This window comes from Echiichthys vipera, assembly GCF_963691815.1.
Source record: "Echiichthys vipera genome assembly, chromosome: 16".
Classification (NCBI taxonomy): Eukaryota; Metazoa; Chordata; class Actinopteri; order Perciformes; family Trachinidae; genus Echiichthys; species Echiichthys vipera.
The window spans coordinates 19,242,762-19,262,153 of record NC_139841.1 but is presented as its reverse complement, the minus strand read 5'-3'; the positions used below and the strand labels follow the sequence as shown (position 1 = coordinate 19,262,153).

General features: G+C 38.7%; 1 protein-coding gene across 1 annotated transcript in view; it reads left to right on the top strand.

Annotated features, from left to right (window-relative positions):
• astn2 (astrotactin 2) overlaps positions 1-19,392 on the top strand; it is a gene marked incomplete at both ends in the record, with an annotated part of 261,923 nt that overhangs the window by 49,308 nt on the left and 193,223 nt on the right. The window contains one exon of the mRNA XM_083929281.1: positions 627-814. Coding sequence (XP_083785407.1) covers positions 627-814 — 188 coding nt within the window. The remainder of the gene's footprint in view (positions 1-626; positions 815-19,392) is intronic.

The window sequence follows — 19,392 nt, the reverse complement described above, 5'->3', positions numbered from 1 at the left end:
GTGTATTTGCCGAAAAAGACCCTGGGATGATTTTATGCTGGAATTTCACTTTAATTGAGCTTTATTAATCAACTTTTTTTCCATTAGTAAAGTTTTGTCTGTAGTTCTTGCTTGAAAGTGTAAACAAATGGATATTAACAGACATAAGTCTTCCCCATCTGTGACTCATTTCATCTATGATTGAAGTGCTGTATTGATTGTGATGGCTGAAACATTTGTGATGCTTGCCCAATTTAGAGAAATGTCTGACTAATACCATGGGTGAACAAGTTGTTGTCATAAAGATTTCATCAAAGTAGCGAAGCAATGCAATGGCTTGACAGTAATTCTCTAAGACTCGGCTCCACAAATGCACAAAATAATGACAGCCTAAGAAGTCTGTCCAGCTTATTCAAGAGTTCAGAGTTTTTAGCTGCAGCACAGTTTTGATGTGTGTTGAGACAGAGCACTTCACTGGAATACTAATACATAAATAGTCATATTTGAACTTTGGTTTATTCTTCACAGGCTGTTTAGATGTTTGTTTTTCTTTTGAGTTTTCACACAAAAAGGTAAGGAAACTAGACACAGTGTAAATGTGAATTTGGAATAAATGTCCCTTTTTTGTCTCTTCTTGTTCTCCACAGAGATGTCGGGTACAGGAGAAGATATTTCTCAGGTACATTGGAAGCAACAGTGGTTGGAAAATGGAACACTGTATTTCCATGTGTCCATGACTGAGTCTGAGCTTCTCGTCCAGACGACACAACCCACAGCCCGGGAGCCTGCTCATGCCCTACATGAACACATGCATCTGCTGCACATCTCAGTTATGGTAAGTGAACACCTAAGCTAAGAAGTGTGGTTGTAGATGTAGAAGAAACACACTATTGTTGACAATCATTTGTGGTAAACTGTGACTGTCATTCACAGTGTCATGTGTGACTGGTGGATGCTAATGTTTAGGCCTTCTTCTTTCAGAAAATCCTCTTTCTTGAGTGACATAACTTACAATTTGACTCAACATGCAGTGTCTTAATGTGATACAACAAGATAATGTTGACACTTTAGACTATATAGGGAAAGTTCTTACAATTTGGTGGATGTCATGCATTTTGTAAAGTCACACCAGAAAGTGGCACAAATCATCCACAAATCCTGGGGCAACAGGGAATACTTGCTTGGCACTACTGTTGTTGGTGAGCTAACTGCTAACATGCTAGCCAATTGTAAACATTGGCCCTACTAGCCCTAATAGCTCCTAAACCTTGTATTTTCCTTGTAGAGTGCTATTTACTCCAATTTTGTCCCATTCGGCATTCTTTTCTCAGGACTATACATCATTGAATTCAATAAAGTGTAATTGAAGAGGGGGGGAAGCTTGTTAGTCCTGTCTCTACTGGGACAAAAATGTGTCACTGTTTATTTAAATATATATTTGTACAGTCCACTCGTGTCTCATGACCATCTGCACATCATTGCTCTTTTGAAGAGCAATTTATACTCTGACAGAGGAGGTTTATTAAAAATGGATGGTGCAACACAGCTAATTAGATACTGTAGTGTATTAGTCATTTTTTCCCTAAAGGTCGATACTGTCAAGATGTCTTGCTATTGTTCAACAGCGCAAAACCGTGTGTCAAAGTTCACCAAAGCTTAACAACATAAAACAATTGTTCTAAGACTATTTATTTCATCCTGTTTTAAATGCTGGTGTGGCCAGGATGAATCTATTTACACATGGTAACTTTTACAGATTATCGATGTTGCATAAATGTATGTTGATGCTCCTGTTATAGTTTATTGTGTGAGATACCTTGGAGTAAAAATTACTTTAAATATGCATGGACTTCTCTTTATCCTGCATAATGACTGTTGTGAATTTTCAGAGTATTTGTCCTCCCAGCTTGTATTAAAGAATAATTGAAGTAACTGGTACTGAGTGGATCCAGCCGATTGGATGCTGCTAGCATAGGCTTTTTATTTAGCATGATTACATTTTATATCTGGTTTTAGCTAGCCAATGTTTTTTCTCAAGCACATTTTTTTCAAACTGTCAACATACAAAGAAAAGAAACAGTCAGATTGCTTGATTTTAGCTACCCGTTTTATAAATTGGTAGAAAGTTTTGCTGTACAGTGCTGTTACAGTCATTTCCCGGCTGCAGTGACCATGCAGAGAGCGCAGGTGCAGAAGACCTGGAAACAATAACCAATCAGAGCAGACTGGGCTTTTTAATGGCATAAAGAGACAGGCGTTAAAACTGAGCGTTTCAGAGACGGAGTGAATACAGGCATATTCAGGACAGTATGAGAAAAAATAATGTTTTCAACATAAAAGCATGTGAACATATTTGAATACAAACCTGAAATTTATTATAATATGAGTCCTTTACATGTCAAAAAAAATGTCTGGTGAAGGTAGAGCTACAACTGCACAGCTTAAGTAGTGATGCACCTCGTTTTAAAGTATTTTCTTATCAACCATTAGCAGGTGGAATAGAAAGCTGGTTCGACAGTGATGGCTAGAAGACCTGAGTTTTCTTTATATTCCTTGCTTTGTTTGAGTGCGTTTAACAGTATTGTTTTCATGGCCGTATTGCAGCTTTATGACTGTGGTTTATATATATTTACTTTTGTTTTCAATCCACTGAGTCTGAGGTTCCATATTAACATACACATGGGGTGTCTGGTGGTTCAGTAGTAGTGCAGGCACCTCGTATAAAGAGGCAAAAAGCCTTTGCTGCAGCGGCCTGGGTTTGACTCCGACCTGCGGGCCTTTGCTGCATGTCGCCCCCTCTCCTCCTCTCCCCCGGTTTTTGTCAAACTTCAGCTGTCCTAAAAAATAAGAATAAAATAACTTGAAAAAAACAAAAAAATACACACATGTACACACAACAATGCTGCTGATAACTCACCTCCTACATGTTTTTGTTTTGCAGCATTCTCCCACCACAATAGTCTCTCCTCTCTAGACTTTATTGGTAAAACCAGCATCTGTACTTTCACCACCTTTAATTGACTTCATGTCTCTCTGCTTGCATTTAAAAAATAAGTAAGTAAGGATAGGGAGGGGTCTTGGAAATTAGCAGTAGCAAAAGTTTGTATATCTGTCCTCATCAAATCACATGTATCACACCTATCATGTTGTTGACTTTTTCTTTTTTACCTCTCCTTGTCTATTTCTGTCTCTTCCCTCTTCTCACTGCACACTGTTTCCACGCTCCATCCACCTCCGCGTTCTTGTGAATCCTCTCACTTATCCTGCTCACAGCCCCATTTCCTCCTCTCTCACCCTCAAAACACTTTTGGTGACAATTTATTAGACGGGTCATGACTATGCCATAGCAGTTAACATAAACCTTAATCAGAAAAATAATAATGTTGTGACTATTTTGTGAGTAATTTGGTGGGACGCAGGATAGGGGCCAGTACCCCTTTATACCCCTGGCCCAATTTGGCATCACAGCTGGTGTGATCCCATTGCAAGACGGTCTCTAGTCTTGATTTGCAAATAGTTTACATATTTCTGTTAGATTAAATCATTTTTTAAAAACTGAAACCTCACACACATTTTTCTGGTCCTTAAATTGTTCTCTGCACTTGTCCTTCAGTATGAAGGACCTTTTTAGCTGCAACTGATCTACAGTATAATGCAACACCAAGTTAACAAAGTAAAATTAAAAGTACATAGAATCTTGGTGTCTCAAGAACAGCTCACTATTAAAGAAATGCATTGTTCAATTACTTCAATGAAGGAAATGCGGTTTTCTAAACATTCCATGTCAAGGCTATGATCAAGTATATTGTATATTTTCCTACATGTACATATAAAGGTTTACACCAAAAGCAAATCTGACTATTGTATCAGGGACCTACTGTATATTCTATCAGTCTTGTAAAATAAATTATCTGTCATCTTTTAAAAATATGTACTTTAATAATGTAGACCGATTTATTTTCCTTTCAGAAATATCATATTTAATTTGTATTGAATTTTTTTTGTAACACCACTGTTTCATTTCAATTTTCTGGAAGAACTGTCATTGGCAGTCTTAGGTGGCCTGGCAACTTTAATACGGCCATATGTGAGTGTGAATGTGGTTATCTATCTGTGTGTGGCCGTGTGAAATGGGGACCATTCCAAGGCGTAGCCTGCCTTTAACCCAATGCCCAGTTGATGCTGGGATAGACCCAAGCCTCTCTTCATTTGTTGATTGTCCTATTGGATTCATTAATTCTGATAGTATTATGTTGTCAGCATTATTATAACTTTCTCTTTCTACTTGTCTTGGTTTTGGATCACCGTCCTCTGCTCGACCTTCTCTTATGCAAATTTATAATTAGACCCAGCATAAGTTGTTTCCTTTGTGCTCACTCCCAGCTTCAACCCATATCTTTAATTAAATGACACCCAAGCTTCTTAATGCACATGCTAGCAATAAACAAAATCTGGCCACTAGTGGCCAAAAAATACACAAGATGATATTAACATTGCTACAAATGAAATGCCTAACCTTGCTCATAATTGGAACATAGGCTATGTGCTTGACAAGCGTTTAGAGTTATAGTTTTATTTGTTATGTGGATGGAAATGTATTTAAACCTGTATTCAATTATACTTTTAGTCACTCTGTGGCATGAGAAGCAAACATATCACATATATATATATATATATATATATATATATATATATATATATATATATATATATATATATATATATATATATATATATATTTACACATCCAGCAAATACAAAGCAACATTAGCATTTATTAGGAGATGTGTTTCTGGCTACCTGAAGAATATAAGTGAAAGTCTACAAGAGCTCAGAACATTATGATGGAAGCTGTGATTATCCCAGAGGTCACAACAGGTTATTCAATGCAGCAAGGTCAAGTTTGAAAAATAGTCTTGCTACAATGAAATGTCTATTATGGGTACGAACATCGTCACATATTAATACTTTTAGGCTCATTGAATCCACAAGGGTAAGACTTTTCCAGTCACACCCAATTAATGCAATTTCAAGACTGTTTAGGGACCCTAGTATGCGGATATATTCAAATACATCATCTTGGCGGAAAAAAAACACATTTGTACCCCATGATTAAAACTGCATAGGATTCACATAAAGTGGGCATGTTTGTAAAGGGGAGACAAATCGGTATCTCGGGGTGAGAGGTCAAGCAACATTTGCTAGGAATTTACCCTACGTTTTTGAGAATCATCATCACCCCTTTCTGACACGCTAGCGTCACATGGCTGGTATCAAAGGATTCCTTTCATATGTTACCAATATCTTCACCTTTTGCATTAAAACTGAACCTTCTACGGCCTCTGTAAAACAGTAGGCTGTTGGATGGTTAAGGGATTGAAGCTCCATTTTTGACACTCAGGGCGCACTCACATTGTCCTTCCGCACCGCACCCCGGGCTTTAGGGTACTTGCCCCCCCCCTCTCCCCCCACTGGCCAGCCCGTTTGTACTCACACTGCCTGGGCCTCGCGCAAATGCTTCTTGCCTGTCCATATGCCATCACGCCGTAACACGTCACACGCATTAATGACGTCATCGCGATGCGTTGCTTTGTTTACAAATCTTTCCACAGACCTCAGAGTTTTTGTGCGTCTTGTCCGATTGTTTTTGAATATTTTCATCTGACCAAATCTGCAGTAAACACTCCACCTCCGCATCACACCAACGTGAACCTTTTGCCGCCATTGTTGTTGTTGTTGTTAAAATATCCGCGCATGGTCCGTCTTTTTTTTTTTTCTATGTCGGAACAGGCGCACATAAATGACGTAAGCGTAGGCGTCGTGCTCATGCTCGTACACGTGCGCACGCTCGGGCTCGTACATTTGCAAACGCGCTCTACAAAAGCACACCCCTCTCAAACGGGCTGTGGATGGCCAGCTGGCCGCAGAGCGGTGCGGAGCGGTTGCACTGCACTGGTCAAACGCACTAGGCTTTACTTGCAAAACCTGTTTTGGCCCGGTGCGGAAGGAGAGTTTGAGTGCGCCCTGATAAAAGCGATGAGAGGGAACTAAAACAATAGTGTTGAGGGCTGGAAAAACGGAAAGCTGAAAGACACTCAAACGCTTGGTAGAGATTTGGGGGAGTGCAGAGTCAGATGACAATTATCCACGAGATTGTTGCTAACAGCCTTCATGTTAATAAACAAGCAATCCTTTGATCCATTGTGAATATAAAGATAATGACTTTAGCTGCTTTAAATATGGTTTTATAGCATCACACAGGTATCTGTGGTCTTTGCAAGAACATGATTGTTGGTGTTGTCTTTATCTTTTCTTGTGGGGTGGCTTGTCTTTAGTGCATACATTTTAAAGAAGAGTGCAAGCATTTCAAGGCAGTCAGAACAGGGCAGAAGGTCTGGTGGTTTGGCCTCATGGCCCCAAGGTGTCTCCTGGCTCTTTGAGTGAAAATCACAATGTCTGATGCTGTCAGTTCTGGGCCAGACTGAAGTGTGAGTACTCTATTCTTCTGGTATTGAGCTGTCAGTTTCTCACTCACTCAAGAAATCCTTTTCCCAACTCTCCTTGCTTTCCAGTGTCCCTTCCTGCCGCTGTCTCACCATCATTTGACAGTAACAGACAGAGACATGTTTCCATCTCCACACAGGCTTAAGTGACAATTGACTGATTTAGCGATCAGATAGATTTGTTTTACAATGAGTGACTCACTCATAACTATTTGATTTGGATGTATTGTAAGAATATATCATTTTTAGAATGGAAAAAAATCTCAGCGGGGGATGTTAATGATTAACAAATAAGACAATAAGAATTTTGACAGATTAATACTATCTACTGCTATCAGTTAAACAGTTAAAGAAATATATTACTAGCTTTTTTTTGTGCACAAAACTCATTCGGGTGACAGGTGCATCTACACGTTGCTTTTATTGGAATAGCTTATATGAGAGTTTTAAGCACTAGCTAACTGTGTTTCAGCTGTGTCTGTGTGTCAGCCTGACATTTTCTGTGTAGCTCCATAGCTCTCCGCTCTGATCACCATCCAGCAGCCAGTGGTGGGAGCCACAAATCAGAAGAGAAGGAGCTTAAAATGTGACTTGCTAATGAAGCAGCAGGAGCTGCGTGACACATGCCAATTTGTCGACGGGCAGTTTTGGTCCGCTGTCCTACACGCGTCTGATGTGCCAGGCAGACGCAAAACCTGACAACTTAGCAGGTGGTTACAGTGGAGACAATCTCGGACATACACACTCCAGAGACCGCTGCTGACTTTTACTGGTAGCGTGGACGTGCAAGCGGCAGCATGTGTCAACAACATTGCATGCAACATCGTGGCTGGGCGGCCAGTATGAGTGCGCAGCTGTCCACTGAATGTGGAAAGCATATCCAAGCCACTTGCCCGAGTTTCTTTGTTGTTTCGGTAGACGATCAGACCGCGTGTGCATGTTAGGATGTGTTGCTATGAAATAACGTTTTTTAACAGCCATTGAGGTGAATTGCTGTGTGGAGGCAGTCCAAGCCCCCTTTTGCACATTTAATTTTTGGTTAGGCGCTATTGATCAGGAAAAAAAGTCCAAATTAACATACCTATTGTCAGCTGAAGGGTGGACATGACCGGACACATGCGCTGCCTGAGCAACCAAGCCTATTGCTGTCATTACTGACAGAAGTTCCTAAATCTGTCAGTGGTTTGCAGTGTGTGTGTGAAAATGGGCTTTAGTTTTTTTTTCTTACTCAAACCATGGTCATTGTTTACATTATTGTTAAATAGTTTTCAGTGACTTAAAAATAAATCCTTGTAATTATGAGGATTGTCTTTATTGTAAATATAAAGCTGTGATACTTTTTTTTTTACTTAGACTCTTTAACAACTCCTCAATTGAAAAATGTATCCTTAAATGTATTGTTCTTTATACTTTCTGATTATGATTATGTTTAATATGCAACAATTTGTGTTCAAAATGCATCACAATAATCCAAAACGCTGTCAAATGTCAAAGCTGAATATACTTTTTCAAGACATTTTCCAGACACTATTCTCATGTCTTGTTTACCTTCTTCATAAATAAGGTTTAAAACAAAAAGAAAAATAATCATAAAAGTGTGGGTTGTTGTTTTAATTCACTTAGGGAGAGCAATTACTGTCTGTCACATGTGGTTTGTTTGTTTGATTGCGGGGTATTTTGAAAAGTAACACTATTTTGTAGTGCAGTGCTTTTTTGCTGCATTTTGCAGTATTTTAAACCAAACTGCTCCCCTGCCATGCCTGGAGGCCTTTATCTGAAACATTTGATTTGCATTGTGTCATCAAAACGATCACACACACACTTTAGCAACTATTGCAGAAATTTTATTTTTGGCGGCTGTTTTTAGTCTTTGCTAGGCTCTTTTTTGATTTGTACTTTAGAGGGATTGTCTAGCAGGAGCCAAACTGTGATTGTAAATCATCAGAGGGATAGTTATTATATATATATCAGTATAATTGAAGTACTTCATTGCAGATCACTGCTATCTGCCACTGTCCTACTGCAGCCTCCAACACTGTTGATAAGTAAAAATTATATGGTTATATAATATGTAATGGTTTTTCCTCATCATACATTTGCAAAAATGGGAACATTAGAGGCAGGACACATAAAACTTACACACAGAGTAATAAATCTGTTCACCCTATTGGAAGCAAAGGTGATTGATATAATTTAAACCATTTCAGAAAGAACTTTCACAGCTTTCAGACCGAAAAGGAGAAATAAAATAATGCGATTCATTGAATTATTAACATCTAACACCAGACAGTTTGCCTACAGAAAGGAGTCACACTGGTGGTTTGATCAGACCTCTGAGATATACTGAAGCAACCCTTAAACAAAGCCCCCACCCCACAGCCAAGACAGATCACAGAGAAAAAGCAATTTCCTACGCTAAATTCAACCTCTACACCAGACACAATCCATGATGCACAATGCGTGATGCAATACATGGAGTTATTTTGGTTGGAAAAAGAATTATAGGTGAGATATAATTGCATTTCTTTCTCATCAGTACTGGGAATGATATAATGCAGTAGGAATTTGAATATGGAGTTCAGAGGAAAAGGCACTCAGTCATACTGTGTTGCACTGTGGAATATTTTTCAAAGAAATGGCATGTTTGAGTTCACTGGGAGGACAGGTAGTATTTTACCAAAATGGGATGCAATAAAGGCTGGCAGGTCAGAGCCTTTCATATGCCACATTACAGAACATAATCATCTATTCCCTGAGAACTGGATGTCTATAGGACAACACAAAATGGAAATTAGACACGTTTCATTGACCATCTAGACATTATGTTAAATACACACAAAGTAAATGACTAAAATTAACATAGAATATTTCTTTTTTAAATGATTTCTTATAATTGAGCATATACCTGGGGTCATTTAATATTTCTGCGCTCACAGGATGTGACGGGAGGACTACTATTCTTATCTCTGCCTTGATAGATATGCATGAAGATCACAGTGCACCTTACACAGTTGAAATGGCTTCCTTTATAATTAAGCAGTCACGGGTGATATATGACCATCAGGTCATAAAGGCATTTGAGTCAACCATGGCTCCTGTGGAATCAGAGGCTACATAAATTAATGTTCACCGTGCCATGGCACAGGCAGGCATAGGGGTACTGTGTGAGGACATTTTCAGGTATTACATTAACGTCCAAGTAAGTTACATTTTAATTGTTTCAACCACCTCCTTTTTTTTTTTCTTGCTATAATTTAACACATGCAGGTTATTGTACCATGGATACAAAATCTGTGCTGATTAAAATTCCAGGTAGCCAGCAGTTTAAGAGATTGACATGAAGCTTTTAGATGTAAGAATTATAAGAAGACTTATATCATTTATACTGAAGGAGCTAATAAGTCTTCTGTGTCATTAATAAAGCATCTTAACATAACCACTGCTCAGTACTGTATATATCGTTTAAATTATACTCACACATCAAATACTTGGCTTAAGTTGTATATCACCCCTCAGAATTAATATTCTCATTTGCTGATTTTCAGCATATACAACAAAACAATTATTTGGAATAGCTCTAATCAATATTAAGATGGAAATATATATGCATTTTGCCCTTCTTTTCCTGTTAGCTCATATGATCGGAGCAGTTTAGACTAGCTTTTACCTAGCTTAGCATATCTTTATTAAAAGTCACATTATTTTTTTCATTACATTGTTCGTGCCTACCGTGACTTAGTCCCTTTTTATGGCCTTTGTGGGCTCTTCTCCACCTTCCAGGGTTTTTGGCCCAGCTTCTGGTAAATAACATTGTTTTTAAATCTAATTAGTATGGATCCCTCTAGGCAATAGAGTGTGTGTGTGTGTGTGTGTGTGTGTGTGTGTGTGTGTGTGTGTGTGTGTGTGTGTGTGTGTGTGTGTGTGTGTGTGTGTGTGTGTGTGTGTGTGTGTGTGTGTGTGTGTGTGTGTGTGTGTGTGTGTGTGTGTGTGTGTGTGTGTGTGTGTGTGTGTGTGTGTGTGTGTGTGTGTGCGTGCGACACCTCAGTACTGTTGCTAACATTACCAAGGTACAATAATAGGTTAAACCATGTTTAAAAGGTTAAACAGTTAGTATGGATCCCTCCAGGCAATTGTGTGTGTGTGTGTGTGTAACATGTTAAACCATGTTTAAAGGTTAAACCACTCCATATATTATATTCAAGTTATTTAGTCATCATCAATAGCAAATATCCATGTTGGATGTTGTGTAGGTGGAAATAAAACTGAGACTGAACTAAAACCTTACAGTTGTGGTCTGTCAGACAGAACGTCTGGTCACAATATATTAGAAAGCTTCATACAATTGAGATTAACTGCAGAGTTAAGTGATAGTAGTAGTAGTATCACCTTTAAGAGTGACCCTTTTCACAATATATTATTTTGACCCATCTAAAACTGCAGCTTTAGATAACCCAAGCTAGAATGGTTTTATTTATGCCTGTCTTGATTATTTTAAAAATGTATTTAAACATTTCCTGCTGCAAGACAGGTGTGGTTTACTACTGACCCAGACTTAAAGTGATGTAGGCCTCAAGTCTAAAACATGCCACTGCAGCGCAACAACATGTCTTCTGACAATTACCATTTTATGCCCCCAGGATTAGGGTTAGGGATGCATCAGTTACTCTATGGCAGTGGTTCCCAACCTGGGGGGCCCGACCCCCCAAGGGGGGCGTCAAAGATCCAGGGGGGGTCGCGAAGCCCTCTTGATTTTAAGGGGTTTAATAATTTTAATGTAATTAAAATGTTAAATAAATGAGTAGGCTAAGCATTTAATTCATATATGTGACAAAATCAACTAAATCCAAGGGCCACATTAAACATTTATTCATGTATTTCAAATTTTAGTTATAGGCTTACATCACAAGGAACAGAGTTGGTGACTTGAACGCCTCACGTGCAGCAGTCGTTGCTAGGCGAAGCTAAGGGAGAGATGGCGAAGGTAGAGGAGACTGCGGAAAATGTCAAAAAGAAAAAGAGGGGCTACCAAGAAAGTTATATTGAGTTTGGCTTCATAGAAGCAATGGATAAAATTAATGCAGAATGTATATTTTTAATTTTACAATAATTCATTTTCTTTATTATATTTCAATATGTTACCTGCTTAAATGAATTTGAAAAAAAGAACTTGTACTTTTAAAAGTACAAGTTCTGAAGCTGTTTTTCGAATTCATTTAAGCAGGTAACATATTGAAATATGTTAAAGAAAAAGTTTTTTTTTAAAGTACAAGTTCTGAAGAAATATGTTGTAATCATACACAGGTTCTCCTCATTGTCCCATGCTGTTATTAAATAACTGAAATATAAAGTATTTAATGTAAAAGAAGTTATGATGTTCCTTATTTTATTTTTATTTTCATGGGGGGGGGGGGTCACCAAAGTTTACAATGGTAAAAATATGGGTCCCTTAAGAAAAAGGTTGGGATCCACTGCTCTATGGCATACTGTTGAGGAGTCTATTGTATATTTTTTCACTTGATTCCATACCTAGGGACAGTCTTTTAAAAATATTATAATATTTTATAATAGTCTGTGGATCGTTAACTACACAGCAAGCTTTTTCTTTTCCACTGTGACAATAGATATCCATAAAGATGGACATGCCAACAGGTGAAGTTATGTCTTAACATCATCATCTGTTGCAGGATGTTACAGGATGTGCTGAATCAAGCGATGTGTCTGAATGATATGCTTTTTTTGGTGCATCAACAGTGTTTGCTGCATGAAAAATAGAGCGGCGTGTTTCAGACAAGATGCATTGCCATCAGTAAAAAAATAATTGGGCCATCTGTTTCCATACGACAACGGTGTCTCTCGGACTATATCTGTGTCTCACAATGTCACATGTGTGTTGAAGGGTTAAGAAAATTAAAAGCAGATTGATTGTCAAACATGGTGACTGCAGCAAGAGTATACTGTGAGGTTCAACAACAATATATTTGTTAAATTAATTCAAAATAAATAAGATTTAGCTTAAAAATGATCAGTGAATATAATACTTATTTTTTCATTGATATTTATTTTTTCCTAACCCTAATTCAATTTTGTTCATTAAATTTCTGCTTTCATGGACATACAAGATGTTTTCCTTGAATAAGGACTGAAAACAGTCCCCACGTCCATAGCTTCCAGCAGTAGACTAATACACTTTACTTCGCTAACAACAAGCAATGTGGCACCGTGCCTTGCTCATAACTTCAGACAATGACAGTAAATGTCTTGCTCTGGCCAGTCAGTGAAAGACTTGCAAATAATGTATTAGTTTAAAGTATTGGGCATTTAACCAATGTGGCACCGTAGCTTGGCAGACATGTAGCTGTCATTGGCTATTTCGCAGCAGCAGTCTGCCAAGACAAATGCACAGAATTGTTCTCAAGTTCACACTGCATTGAAGAGACAGTTTAATCTGCTACAACCTAACAATATCCAGGGCCTTCAGCTTTCTCTTCATTCTCCCCTGCTACCCCAGTGAATGCTGCCATTGGGAGCGGCCCTGAGCTCCCCCCACTGATGAATCACTTGCCTTCTGTGCAGAGCTTATGTATTCATTTTTGAGGGGGTTCCCGAGTGTTCTCCATACCCTTTCTGACAATCGAGGTCTTCTGAAAGTCAACTTACTGTATATGACCTCAATCCACACATGGGATTTATCTGCTGCATCTACAGTAGAGCTGCGACTCCCAGGCTTCGATACCAGCCGGGCTGTGATTTCTCATATTTTTTTAGGTGTTTGCAGGCGTTGTTACTTTGCAAGATACATGCACAACACATAACAGATGTGTAGGTGAGATAAAAAATGAAGGCCAAGTTCAGAATTGGGTGTGGGCCGGGCAAGGGAGCCACAAGTAGGGGGTTAGTCTAATGTATTTTTTATTTCATTTCATGTCACTGCTCTTGCCTCCTTGCATGCTGTTCATTATAGACAACCAATGACCAGCACAGATATCAACTCACCAACAGAGAAGATATTGCTTCCAATAATTTCCCTCCCGATGTCTGGGTCACTAATGTGTCCATTTATGTTTTCTAGTGGCACTATACATTTGTAAGAGCCTTGTCTGACGGCTCACCGTTCTCCAGGAAGGCAAAGTAATTCAACCTGCTATTAGATGCTCACATAAAAACAGCAGTTAATGTGCTTCTCTTTCTGCAACATCGTCAGTCACATTGGGGTGACCCCCTCATCCACTGGGACTCTCTAAATGTGCCTAGTTGCAGGAGTGGGCTTTGGTGTCCCTATTCCGGGCGTAGTTCTTTTTTTGTTTCTAGCTGGAAGTCATTGGGGTCTTTTTGAAAAGACGATTTGTCCTCTCACCTAAAATGTTTTACCTTGCAGGTCCCTAAAAAGGCTAGTGTTGGGTAACATTAAAACTTGCCTTACGGCTGGAACAAAGAATCAAATGTCAAGACAACACATGATTTATTTCCTATTTCCGGGTTTCATTTTTGTGTCCTATATAGCTTGGCCTGGTTAAATTGACACTGCCTCCACTACATTGTTCACAATATGTGGAAGTATATGGGGTCAGAAAGTATGCTGACATCTAAGTATACTTACACATAATACGGTATTATAGTGTACTGCATTTTGCCTCTCCTACTGAAAACCCTGCCTGTTGATACACAGACTACACATTGTCCCCACTTGTCCATTAAATCAATAAGCGACCTGCCTCACCGCCTTGCTAATTGTTCTCAACCAGGGCCATTAGTGGTATAACATACTGTGGTGGATGGCGCTGTTCATGGGTTTATAAGGAAACAAACAAAATAGTGTTTCCTTATGTTTTCCTTGTACCTTCATGTATGGCCCACAGTTCAGTCATCAGGTTCATGGGTAAAGCCTTTGGATTCATCATTGTCATACTGATGATATGACATCTCTTACAAATGTCTGAAAATCAGCCTGGAATAAATGCTGTTTCCTCTGGAAACTCTGATAATTTTAGTTTATAGTTTAAAAAGAAGAAAAGTAGTTTAATCAGTCATTTGTAGTAAGCAGTTTTAGAAAATGTGCGTTGTATATGAAACACTTGTATACTTGTACACGTTTTTACACTGATCTATGCAGGTATTTCGCCCTCTCTCTAAGCATGGATTTGAGGTCATTAGTACACTAGGGGCAAGTAGAAAAAGTGTAATTTCCTTCTAATTAGTCCATAAGGAGGACAGGAGCCTTGTTACGGACCACTATTCACTATAATCTTCTACAGCGAGTAACACCATATGTGGTCATGCAGTAGGTCAAGGTGTTCTTCATGTGTTCTGCCCTGGCTCTGGCTCTCTATCTTGTTTCCATAGGGGAAATAATGGTACAAGCAAGCTCTTCATGGAAGCTTCCTGGCATGTTTCCCACATGTTCCCATTCGTAGCCATTACGTTCCCAGTTTTTAGCAGGCACTAAACACATGGTCAGATGCCGGGGTGCTGTTTCAAGGACTGTTGCCACTGTCATGATGGCTTGGGTCCAGGCCTTGGTTGTGACATAGAATGTAGCATAGACGAGATTGTTTTCTGATTCTTTGTCTTTTCAATGAATTATTTCATTTTGACACAATTCCACAGCACCTTCTGCATACACACACTTCTTTATCAAAAATCTATACACTCTTGAAGTGTTTTTTATGATTGATTTGAGAAGAACCCACTGCACATTGAATCAAAGCTATCTGTGTTTTAGATGCACAGCATGTTTTGGAATTGGTTTCTTACTCAGTATGCACAAACACGCTCATTCATAGCAGGCTGTTCTGCAAGGGGAGTTTATGGGGCACTGTTAGACCAGGACTATACGTCCAAAGCTGCACCACCTGTGGGATAGGAAATTACATAGACATGGCAGGTAGATGTAGGCATGTTGACATCTTTTCCTAATGGCAAAAAGAGTAATAGCTGCTCCACTTGTACGCTGGACTTGACAGTCTGTAGCAAAACCTGCTGGCCATGTTGCAGTTTCTTTGGCTTGTTTAATTCACCAATTAACAGTTTAGTTTGCAGCCGCTAGTATATTCCACATGAATATAAATGGCAACTACAGATGCAAAAAACACTGCTTATGTTAGTTATCTTGCCTATAGATGGCGCGGCTTTACCTAAGAACTTTAGGGTCAGAACTCAAGGTCTGAAACTGCCACTGTGGCTCTGCTGTTGCATAATATGGGCTATTGCATATTAAAGTGACAATGTGTCCTTGTTTGTTACAACAGTGCACATTTAGAAATTCAGCTTGGCTTACCTCACATCCACTGTTAAATGTAGTTGATAATATGAGAATAGAGTGTAGAATGTGTTGAGATGTTTTACACAAATGTGCCTGTTGGGGTTGGCAGAGTACATTTCTGGTTATTTTTTAAATTTTTTATGTGACTTTGCTAATTCAATGGTCTGCATTGAAGAACGAGAGATAGCCTCTCTTCAGTGAGCAGTTAAAAGCAGGGAAAACAACACTCTTTAACCTCCATCTTGGGGAATTAAGGGTATATTTTGAATGAACATCGGTCAAGACAGATGGCCATCCTCCATAGAGCTGGGTCTTTCCGACGTTCCTGCCTGTTATAGGGAAGGTTTTCGTTGCCACCGTACTCAATGGGGGAATTCTTGGGTCCGTGAAAATCATAAAGAAGTCTTAGAGTGTGGTCAATACCTACTCTGTAAAGTGTCCTGAGATAACTTTTGTTATGGTTTGGCACTATAAATAATATTGAATTGAATTGAATGAAGTGTGTTTTCCAATGAATTAACATGTCAATTATTGAAGACCTGCTGTTTTCTGTTTAATATTGAAAATAGATGTAAGCATGAGCAAGCGTGAGTTTATCTGTTTATTAGACTAAATAAGCAAATGTGAAATGTAGCAAACTCGCCGATCAAACACATCCCCTAGCTGAAACTGTGCGAATATAATGGCCATCGGCGATTGTTGGCCTGATGGTGTCAGTCGGACACCATTTAACATATCGCCCAACCATAGTGCCTGTGCTGCATTATATGCAGTGGAACCGTAAATGTGGGTGTGCGTGCATGGATGCATGTGCACTCTCCCTTTCTGCATCATTATTCGGGATCACTCACCTTGTGTTGTATCCATCCATCCGTTTCCTGAACCGCTCACTGTCTGCATGGTCACAGGGGATGGAGCCTATCCCAGCAAGCACTTTTACAAAACCATCTTTTTCAGAATGACACACATCGACAGGCAAGCACAAATTACACACCCATTCACACCCATGGGCAATCAGAGCTTCTGAATCATCAATTTGCATGTCTTTGGATTGTGGAAGGTCATGAAGGCACAGGAAACACAGGATGGCCTCAACTGAGTAGATTTTAACCCAGGACCTTCTTTGGTTGAATTGTATTTAAATGAAATTAGTATATTAAAAAAACAACGTAACAACTGTATGTGGAAGTTCGAGTTGGATTTGTGAAGATATAACTCCCCCTATATGTACTTCTTCATACAAGAAAATTGTGTTTGACCTTTCCCCTGTTTGTTAAACTTGTTTAAAGGTAATCAAATTATATTTGCCCTCCACAACAGGAGCATTGTAAATGGGTTATTGTTTAAAACCTTTTGTTTAAAACTGCGTCCTCTGGCACAAATTTTTTTTTTGGAGCAGACTCAGTTTCCAGAAAGAATGCTGAATAACACCAAAGATAGGCTAAATTTTGGTAAGGGAAAACAGTCATGGTCATTTTTAAAGGGGTCCCCTGATTTCTTGAAAATATGTGAATAAAAAAAATTCTGTGAATTAAAAAAATAGGATAATAAATGCGTTTGCGTGCAGTACATATGTGTTATTTTGTCCCTATTCTAAAATAGTGTATTTACATATTTCTGCATACTGGGGTCCCTAAATAGTCTTGAAATTGCATATATTGGATATGACTCGACTTTACAACCACAAACTAGAGTTCCTGCCATCCAATCACTGAAGAAATGTAATTATCATAGAAAGTTTCAAATTGCAACATTTTTTAAAACAAATCAAGTTTTCCTTAACATCTGGGTGTTATTTTGAAGAGATGTTTGTTAATTCTTATAAATCCCTGAATGGTAAAAATGTCAAATTTAGCACAGAATCTTTGTAACAAATGGTATTAACCCAAAAACTGCTGCGTGCAGAAATTATCAGCTTCCAGATGATGTTACATTTCTATATAGCAAATACTGATCATCTGCTTGTTCTGAACATCCCCTTCCCTACCTAAAAAGGACAAAAAACTGGTTTACGGAAAACTGGGAAGGAGTGCAAGCTGTGAAATAGTTCTCAGACATAAATGAGTACAGACATACTGACGTGCACCACATACACAGTCTGACTGTCCCTTTCATATACACAGCATGTGTACCCATGCACACATGCTTTAAAACACAAATCATTGCAATAGAGCACTGGTCAGGTGTCATGACCTTGCAAATTCCCTTCAGACTCCCAGTTGTGATGCAAAAGGGAGGGTACTATTGATAGATCCAAAACTCAGGTAGAAATGACTGCATCCCCCCATCTTTGTTTTTGCCTTTTTTCTTCTGCCCATTCATTTACCTCCTCTCTGTCTATTCTGTTGCCTGGGTAACAGTTACTGATGGAGACCAGGAGTTAGGGGAACAAAAGAAAAGCCTGGTCCTGGAGGGAGAAGATTATTGAATAACTGTGTACGTGCATGCACTTTTGACTGCTTTTGTGTGTGCATGAACGTGTCGGTTCTCGATTGGTATGATTGTATAATGTCATCCTAAAGAGTGGATGTGCCCATAGCTGATTGTGTGGAGAGGAGGTTTAGATTGCTTATAAAATAGTAAAGCTATGTTGCCTGGGAATTGTACATCTATAAAAAAACATGGTATACTGTACATGAAATGGCGTATATATATATATACATTTGTTATTACATTTGTAACAATCTGTCAGTGTGGATTGAAATTAAAGCCTACTTAATCAATGTATTGTTCAGGTAAACTGAAACATTTCCTAGAAACTGTAGTTTTAAACACCATTTCACAGAACAATCTGTAATATAGACTCTGCAGAAATATCCAGCATCAGCCACTAGTAACTGTATTAACTTCTGCAAACTGCATTTTTGTACTTACTGTAAAGCATATAAACATGTTTTATTCACAGCTCAACTCTGGGTATAGCTATAGAGGGAGAATGAGATCAACAGTAATGTATCTCTCCCTGTCAAGGTAATCAGCAACATATATTTGTATTATTTATTGCCATATTTCTTCTTCTTTTCACATTTGAGTTTTTGTCATGGTAATACTGAGTTGAAACTATTCAAGTGTTAGTCAGCTAGACATTGAGTATTGAAACCAGGGGACACTCATTACTTAAAAATGTGTATGTTCAGTTGAGGTGCTTCTTTCGTTGATGCATCAGAGATATTTACTACTGTGGATTAGACCTGTATTTCTCATTAACCCCTATGAACTCTAAAGATCGCCCCACCAAGCTCTGCCATACTAAGTACCATAAGCTGGTAGGAAAGTGGCTTTTTTTCCTCATCTTCTCATCTGCTTCTGTGTCTCACTATTCATCCCAATCCGTACTGTTCTTTTAATGGCCCCTTGAAGCACAGTGACTAAAGTATTGGGGAAATTTCCCATTAATGCATATTGGAACTGCTTGTTTTCCTTCCCCATAGCACTAATGATAGCAGATGTGTTTTGCTAGCAGCCATTAATGACTCAAGCACCAATTGGGAACATCTGTTCTATTTGAATTGGGCTTGAAAGTGTTATTCAGACCTGTGTTATCTATTAGCATTTATTTTCAAAGCAATCTAAATTCATTATGTTGCTACCGCAGAACTGTGTATTTCTATCTGAAAGACACACTGTACCATGTTCCTTACAGACCTCTGC